At 50.5% G+C, this 7,644-nt stretch overlaps 2 protein-coding genes across 3 annotated transcripts in view; one reads left to right on the top strand and one right to left on the bottom strand.

The window, feature by feature from the left end:
• Window positions 1-1,981, bottom strand: part of GRB7 (growth factor receptor bound protein 7) — an 8,550-nt gene extending 6,569 nt beyond the window's left edge. The window contains exon 1 of one of the 2 annotated variants that reach the window (XM_011383026.2): window positions 1,748-1,981. The gene's annotated coding sequence lies outside the window, so the exon portion shown is untranslated. Of the gene's footprint in view, window positions 1-1,481; window positions 1,578-1,747 lie in introns of those variants that run through there. The other variant, XM_023524864.1, reaches the window with a different exon arrangement.
• Window positions 1,982-5,971: 3,990 nt separating this feature from the next.
• MIEN1 (migration and invasion enhancer 1) lies at window positions 5,972-7,352 on the top strand. Its single transcript, XM_011383025.2, has 4 exons — window positions 5,972-6,113; window positions 6,215-6,312; window positions 6,748-6,824; window positions 6,908-7,352. Exons 1-4 carry the CDS (start codon window positions 6,025-6,027, stop codon window positions 6,989-6,991), a joined length of 348 nt encoding a protein of 115 aa, XP_011381327.1. The 5' UTR covers window positions 5,972-6,024; the 3' UTR covers window positions 6,992-7,352.
• Window positions 7,353-7,644: the final 292 nt, after the last annotated feature.

The following is a 7,644-nucleotide window of genomic DNA, read 5'->3' as shown; positions in this document are numbered from 1 at the left end:
CCCAAATCAATCTGTTCCCTCATTGCTGCAAGTCCAAGCTACTGGCTTCCTCCACCGCCTCTCCAGCCCCCGTGGCTTCGGCCCCACCCTCTTTCCCGCCCTCCCAGCCTCCTGCCTTCTTGTTTACTTCCTGAATCTTGCCCCACCTGGCTGGCCCCAAGGGCGGGTGGCAGGGCCCAGTGTTCAGGGCCGATAGAAAACAAGGCCACCTTCGGCGCTTCCCAGGCTGAGGGGAGGGGCTGGCATGGCAGAGGCTTGGGCGGGGGCCTGGACGTGGTGGGAAAGACAGGGTCTAGCCCAGTATTCCACGCCCCGCCCCCAACAAGATTGATTGTAGGGGGACAGGCTTAACCTTTCGGGGAGCTCTTAAGGTGCAGGGCCCAGGTGAGGAGGCGGGGAACCCCTATGTGACCCGGAGTTGGAGGAAGGGCCCCGACCCTGAGGCCCCGCCCACTCCCTCTCAGGATAAAACGCCCAATGGGACGAGGGGGGGCAGCTCTTTTAAAGTTTAATTTGGTAAGAATGCTAGAGTGTCTGTGGAGTTAATCATTACAGGCTGCTTGCCTTCGTGGAGGGCCCCCCAGCAGGGTATCGCGAGAGAGGGGAGAGCAGAGTCCAGGACAGCCAGACCTAGAGGGGGCATTCTTGAGTGGCAGTGGGGTTGGGACGCCTTCCAACGGCGAACAGGTGCATTCTCCATCCCCAACGTGCCAGGGAGACCCAGACCAGGACTCGAGTCTTTTTCCAGCCTATTCATACAGACAACACCACCTGCCCGCCCGTCCCCCAACACGCGCGCACATCCTGAGGCCTTGCTGTGCCGCAGACCACCTCAGCCAGCATCCAGGCCTCCAGCCTTCCGAGCCCACTTCGTTCTGAAGCTAGGGGGGACCCCGGGCCTGCCTTGCCGCCACCTTCCCATCCGAAGGCAGGACCCTGTGTTTCTGAGCACGGATACAGTCCTGAGAGACGGGAACTCTACCAATTTAGAGAATCCTTCTCTTTAACTGCCTTTCAAATTAGAGAGCCCCCCCGCCTCCCCGCCCCCCGCCACCAGCCCGCCGCGGAGACGTCTATCTTTAGTAAGGATTTGGGGAGACTCAAACTGGGATAAAACTAGGCTGAGCCAAGGGATGGAGTCATGGCAGCTTCCTAGGTATTCGGACCCCGCTCTCAGCTCGCCTTCTGGGAATGGGGAGGGGCTAGTTTCAGCGGGAAAGCCGCGTCCTGGAGGGGAGAATCTTAGATCCAATTTCCCCGTCCCCATCAGCTAGTTCGTCCGGGGGCTTGAGTGGGGTGGATACAGAGAGGGAAGGAAGGAATGGAGAAGAGGACAGAAAATGAGACTAGGGAAAGACTGAGGGCAGACAGTGAGGAGGGGACGGCATGGGACCCAGCAGGAGTCCGACTCTTTCCATATTGACCCCCGGACCTGCCGGTGCTCCCCACCCCCAAGATGAAATGCCTGCCTTGGTCCTTACCTGGACCCTGTGCACTGGTACACCTGGCTGGGGCCGCCGGTTTAGGGAGGGAGACGCAAGGCCCTTAACTACCTGTCCCCCTCCTGCCCCCGCCCTTGGCCTGACATCACTGAGGGGGAAAGGGGAGGGGGAAGCCAGTCGGCCGCCCGGCCGCTCACCTGGGCAGCCAGCCAGCTCCTGGCCCAGAGACGGGCACGGCCTGGGGCCCCGCTGAGGCTGGGGGGTGGGAGGAGGTTGTCGTCTGGGACCGATCTCAGTCCCCTTACCTGGAGAAACCTCAGCAGGAGTAGAAGGACCCAGGGTCCAAAGTCCAGCAGTCTAAGGACCCCAGATACCTGGACTTGATTTCAAATTCACTCCCTCTTCTCTACAGGTGGCAGGAGGGTGTCCCAACTTTGGAAGTAGAAGTAGTAGTGAGGGGATGGTGAGCCGTGTGTTTACAGGCTCCTGGCCCAAGGAAACTAAAATTATCTTGGGCAGGTGGGGGCGGGGTCTGGGGAGAAGCATGGGAGGAGGAAGCACCGAAGGGGCGGGGTCTCCCTGAAACTCTATACAGGCTGGGATTGTTTTTGCTCTTCTTGGCCTGGCAGCAGGTGCCAGGAGAGAGGCGGAGATAGTTGAACTGAACAGCCTCGAGTGTCCTCACGGCCTGAAAGGGAGGGGCTGGGGGGAGGAAAGTTAAGGAGAAATGGCTCCGCCCACTCTTTCCCATGCCCCCTCCCCAAACCTGGTCAGTTCATTGGCCAAGCTAGGGGGCCTGCTCTGGGTCCCGCCCCATGGAGCAAAGGGCACTCTGCGAAAAAGGGAAGCCAACCAGAGGAGTGCCCAGCACCATGGCCTGTCCCTTGACCTCAAACCACAGTTTGGCCACCCAGGCTTCATCTGGCTCCTCAGAGACACCCAGGGTATGTCCTCCCTTCTGAGCAAAGTCCAGGGGCTCAGCTTCTCCTTCTGAAATTGATGGGGTAAGACAGGGTCTTTTGGTGGGAGGAGTGATCTAGGGAAAGCTCTGGCCAGGTGCCAGGGGACTCCCTTAGAGCACTCATTTTAGCTCTGTCCTTCAGCACTAGACAAACACTAAGGAGGTGGGGGGACCTGGGAGGCTGAGATCAAAGACAGAGGCCACCTCCCAGCCTAAAGTGGGTGATAGTTGGGTAAACAAACAATCTCTAGGGTGATAAGAAGTCTGACCTGGAAGACCAGGAGAAGGGGCTCCAGGCTCTCCTTTCTCCAAACTGGATTTTCATCAGAAAAACGAGTATGAGTGGACTAAGCAAAGAAGTAGAGGAGGGAGCCCCCAGGGGCGGTCGCCTGGGCCATGGAGCAGCTTATACAAACCACTGTAGATAATTCACTCACTCATTCTTTTATTCATTCAACTAATATTTGTCAAGTACTGACTATATGCCGGCCTCATGCTTGGTACTGGGGATCCAGTGGTGAGCAACAAAAACAGACCCCACCCTTGTCCTCATTTAGCCCAGTTTAGGAGACTGATTTTAATCAAAGAAGCATACGAGTAATAAGAAAGGACAGGTGACAACTATGCTGGGAGAATGACTCACTCAGGGAGTTAAGTTCTCTATAGAAGTGACAATTGAGCAGAAGGGAAGCTGTCTGGGACAGGGAAGTGGGTATGGAAGGTGCAGGGAAAGGCAAGTGCTTTGGACCCAGCTGTGTTTCTCAAAGTATGGCTTGTGACCACCTGCCTCGAAATCTCCCTAGGCTTGTATAAAAAACAGATCCCTGCACCCCTCCCTACCTACTGAATCTGTTGTCTCTGGGTCCAAGACCCAGGAATGTGTGGTATTGACAAGCCCTCAGGTGGTTATTCTGTAAACCAGGTTTAAGAGCCATCCATCCTGTCTGTCCAGACCGGCAGGAACTATGGGCAGAGGCCAGACCCTGCAGGGTCTATCTGGGCTTAAGGAGAGACACAGAGGAGCAGACAGATTTATATTTTGGAAGGATCACTGGATGTTGAAGGATAGGTTGGAGAGGGAACCAGACTCAGAGGGCTGAGTGCTTTAGGATTCCATTTATATGGCTTTCTGTAACAGAAAGCAAATCTGGGGTTGAGGAGGGGGGTGAGAGGTTGACTGTAGAGGAGAACAAGGACTTGTGGGAGGTAATGGACTGTTGTATATCTTGGTCATAGTGGCACAACTGTGTGTGTCAGACTCACAGAAAGGTACATACACTCAACAGGGTGAATTTTACTGTGTATAAATTATATCTGAAATTTTTTTTAATTAAAAAAAGTAGATTTATAGATCAATGGAACAGAATCGAGAGTCCAAATATAAACCCTTATATTTCTGGCCAATTGATTTTTGATAAAGGTGCCAAGACAATTTAGTGGAGAAAAGGATAGTCTTTTCAATAAATGGTTCTGGGACAATTGAATATCCAGATGCTTAAAGATAAATTTAGATCCTTACCTGTCACATGTACAAAAATTAATTTAAAATAGGTTATAAACCTAAATGTAAGAGCTAAAACTATAAAATTTCTAGAAGAAACCATGGGAGAAAATCTTTATGACCTTGTATCTCAGATATACAGCAGAAGCGCAAGAGACAAAAGAAAAAGTTGGTAAATTAGACCTAATTAAAACTAAAAGTTTTTGCCCTTCAAAGGACACCACTACAATTAAAAAAAAAAAAAAAAAAAGACTTGCCAAACACTGGGAATAAATATTTGCAAATCACACATTAGATTATGGAATTTGTATCCAGAATATATAAATAACTCTTACGAATCAATAATAGACAAACGACTCAATTAAAATTGGGCAAAATATTTGAATAGATGTTTTCTTAAAGATATAAGGATGGCTAGTAAACACATGAAAAGGTGTTCAACATCATTAGTCATTAGAGAAATTAAAGTCACAACGACATACCATCTCACTCTTACCAGGACGGCTAGAATCAAAGAGACAAACAACAAATGTTGACAAAGATATGCAGAAACAAATCCTCATGTATTGCTGGTGGAAATGTAAAATGGTACAGCCACTTCAAAAAACAGTTTGGCAGTTTCTTAAAAAGTTAAACATAAACTTACTGTACAACCCAGCAATTCTACTCCTAGGAATCTACCCAAGAGAATTGAAAACACATGGACACATAAAGATACTTCTTGAAAGTTCATAGCAGCATTATTCAAAAATAGAATAATGGGTGGGTTTTTAAAGGGAAGGGGAAACAGATATGAGAAAACATTGGTGGGAGTTTTAATTGGAGGACCCTGGAACTTGGCCATTTATGGTAAAGGGCTTTAGCACCGGATCTTCTTGTCCTCCAGCTGTACCCGGAATGAAAGTCTTGCTCCTCCCCATGGAACCAAAGAATTAGGACATGACTGGCACTTGAACACTGGAATCCTTTCAGAAGTGAACGGTTCATTTCCCAAACTGGAAATCCAAATGTCAATCAACTGGTATTGACTAAACAAAAGGTGATATATGCATATAATGAGATATTACTCAGCTACGAAAAAGGAACTACTGGTTCATGCTACAGCATGGATGAACCTCAAAACTATACTGAACAAAAGAAGCCACAAAGAAAGGGGGGCAGGCAGAGGAGGAGGGGGAGGAGGAAGAAGAAGAAACAAAAGAAAAAAATAATATAAAGAGGCCAGAAGCACAAGACCACATATTATATCATTCTATTTAATATATGAAATGCCCAGGAAATACAAATTTATAGACAGAAAGCAGATCAGTGGGTGCCTAGGGCTGGAGCTGAGATTGACTGCAAACAGGCAGGAGGGACCTTTTGAGGTTGATGGAAATGTTCTGTAACTGGATCGTAGATGCTCACACAACTCTGTAAGTCATTGTTTTTAAATGGTTTAAAGGGATGTCGGAATGGGTGACCTGTAAGTATAATATTGTGGGACTCCAGGGAGGGAAGGGACAGAGAGACAGCCTCCATTTCTAGAGCTGCAAAATGGGAATAATGATGCCAGACAGTAGTGAAGCTGGGATGGCGGGTGTGTGTGTACATGTGATAGGGAACATAGAGCCTGAGGAGGGGGAACCCCAAGGCCTATGGTTTATGAATGCAGGAGAGAGTTAGTCACTGCCCTAGGTTATGTCTAGAGTTCAGAGTTTAAGAGTCAGAAATACTTGAGTGTGACTATATATATATATATAGGGTGGCTTAAAATGTCTTCATCTTGTTAGCGAGAAATGGCAACTGTTCCATACCGTCAGCCAACCCCAGCCAACCCCATAGTCTCTTCCTGAAAAGCGCTTTGCAGTTTAAGATATTTCATCAGGTTAAATGAGGCTGTGAAGTCTAGCGGACACCAGGTGCGGGACAAGCCCTGGGGCTCGGAGAACCCGCGCACAGGTAAGGTGGTCTGAGCAGGCCCACCCATCCCAGAGCCTTCTAGCTGAGGATAGGATCAAAACGGAGCAGCAGTCGCTGCCTGCAGGGGGCACCCGCACGTAACGCGCGGCCCCGCCCCTTCACGTGCCCGCGCCGTTGCGTCACACCCGGAAGCAGCAACTGGAACAGAGCCGGCAGCAATGAGCGGGGACCTGGGGCCGACGTCCGCAGCGCCCCATCCCAGGGAGATCGAACCAGGCAGTGGAGTCCGCATCGTGGTGGAGTACTGGTGAGCGGCTGGGGCTGGTGGGGTTCCGTCCCGGACGAGGGTGGATCCACGGGAGGCCCCTCTTCTGAAACCCAAGCGGACCCCGGGTATCTTCTCCCTAGTGAACCCTGCGGCTTCGAGGCGACGTACCTGGAGCTGGCAAGTGCTGTGAAGGAGCAGTATCCTGGCATCGAGATCGAATCGCGCCTGGGGGGCACAGGTGAGCCTCGCAGAGCACCTGCCACGTCAGTGTACTAAATCCCAGCCCTACCACGTTCTAGTTTTGGCATTGGCTGTTTTAGTGACCAGCAGTGCCTAGCATATAGTAAACTGTCCAGCCAACTTGAGTCCCGTTCCAGAGGTGAGGAGGTCACAGAGGAAGTCTGTAGGGAAAAGCCGGTGAGACTGCAGAAGTATAAGTTTGGAGAGCAGGGAGGCTTTCATCGAGTTCAAAGAACACACAGGTGACAGGCACCTCCTGTAGGTTCCTTTGGCTTGACCCAGGGTTGGGAAATGGCTACAAGTCTCTAGTGGAGCTCGTGGGGGACATGAAGGAGCTTGTGTTAATGCTAAGGAGTGTGGAAGGCCCACCTTTGGAAGACCTAACTTGCCTGTTCTCAGCATACAGTTCATTCATCCGTTTATTTAATACCAGGGGCCTTTGAGATCGAGATCAATGGACAGCTGGTGTTCTCCAAACTGGAGAATGGGGGCTTCCCTTATGAGAAAGATGTGAGTATTTGCAATGTTGGAAATATCTCTGGTTCACCCCGCTCCTACAATGCATCATCCTATTCCACATCTCTGCATTCTAGCTTATTGAGGCCATCCGAAGAGCCAGTAACGGAGAACCCCTAGAAAAGATCACCAACAGTCGTCCTCCCTGCATCATCCTGTGACTACCTGGGATTCTGGGTTCCTGCTCTAGTCTGGAGTCCAAGCCCTGGTCTTCCCTTTGGTCCTGCTAAGGGTTTTCCATTGCCTCTTCCCCTGGTAGCTAAGAGACCCTGGCCTCCCTTTTTGCCCCTTTGGATACTGGGAGGAAATAGAAACTTCTATGGTCTCAGGGGTGAGAGAGCCTCTCCACTGACACTTCCACAGCCACCTCAGACTGATCAGTGCTTCTCAGGATCAGTGCTCACAAAAGCCCACTCCTCTCTCCAGCCTAGCCATACCTGTCAGATGTTACCACAGTCCTAATTTATTTTTCACTAGTCCCAGACAATGTCAGCTATTGGCAATAAAGTGGCACTACAAACACCTGTGCCAACTATTGTGTTTTTATGTCCAGTCTGGGAGTATGTTGTGGGGGGAGGGCTGGGGGGAGCACAGAGGCTGACCCAGCCTTTATACCACCAGGGTGGCTGTGCTGGGTGGGTGGGCCTTTTCTGGATAGTACCTCTAGTTCAGTGATCTCTGTCATAGCCAGGCAAAGAAAAGCCACACAGTAGACACTGTCTCTTCTTTCCTTCACTCCTCCCCCTATTCTCCCTACCCACAAGGAAGAAATTAACCCATTCTGGTGGGTGGCCTTTCAGAATTTGGTTTTCTA

This window comes from Pteropus vampyrus, unplaced genomic scaffold (genome assembly GCF_000151845.1).
Source record: "Pteropus vampyrus isolate Shadow unplaced genomic scaffold, Pvam_2.0 Scaffold503, whole genome shotgun sequence".
Classification (NCBI taxonomy): domain Eukaryota; kingdom Metazoa; phylum Chordata; class Mammalia; order Chiroptera; family Pteropodidae; genus Pteropus; species Pteropus vampyrus.
This window is presented reverse-complemented; position numbering and strand designations above follow the sequence as displayed.

What these genes read in the sequence shown, in the direction of transcription:
- MIEN1 (XM_011383025.2), top strand. Translation starts at nt 6,025, where the DNA reads ATGAGCGGGGACCTGGGGCCGACGTCCGCAGCGCCCCATCCCAGGGAG. An exon ending in CGCATCGTGGTGGAGTACTG is followed by an intron (nt 6,114 to 6,214) that starts GTGAGCGGCTGG and finishes TCTTCTCCCTAG; the next exon opens with TGAACCCTGCGGCTTCGAGG. An exon ending in ATCGCGCCTGGGGGGCACAG is followed by an intron (nt 6,313 to 6,747) that starts GTGAGCCTCGCA and finishes ATTTAATACCAG; the next exon opens with GGGCCTTTGAGATCGAGATC.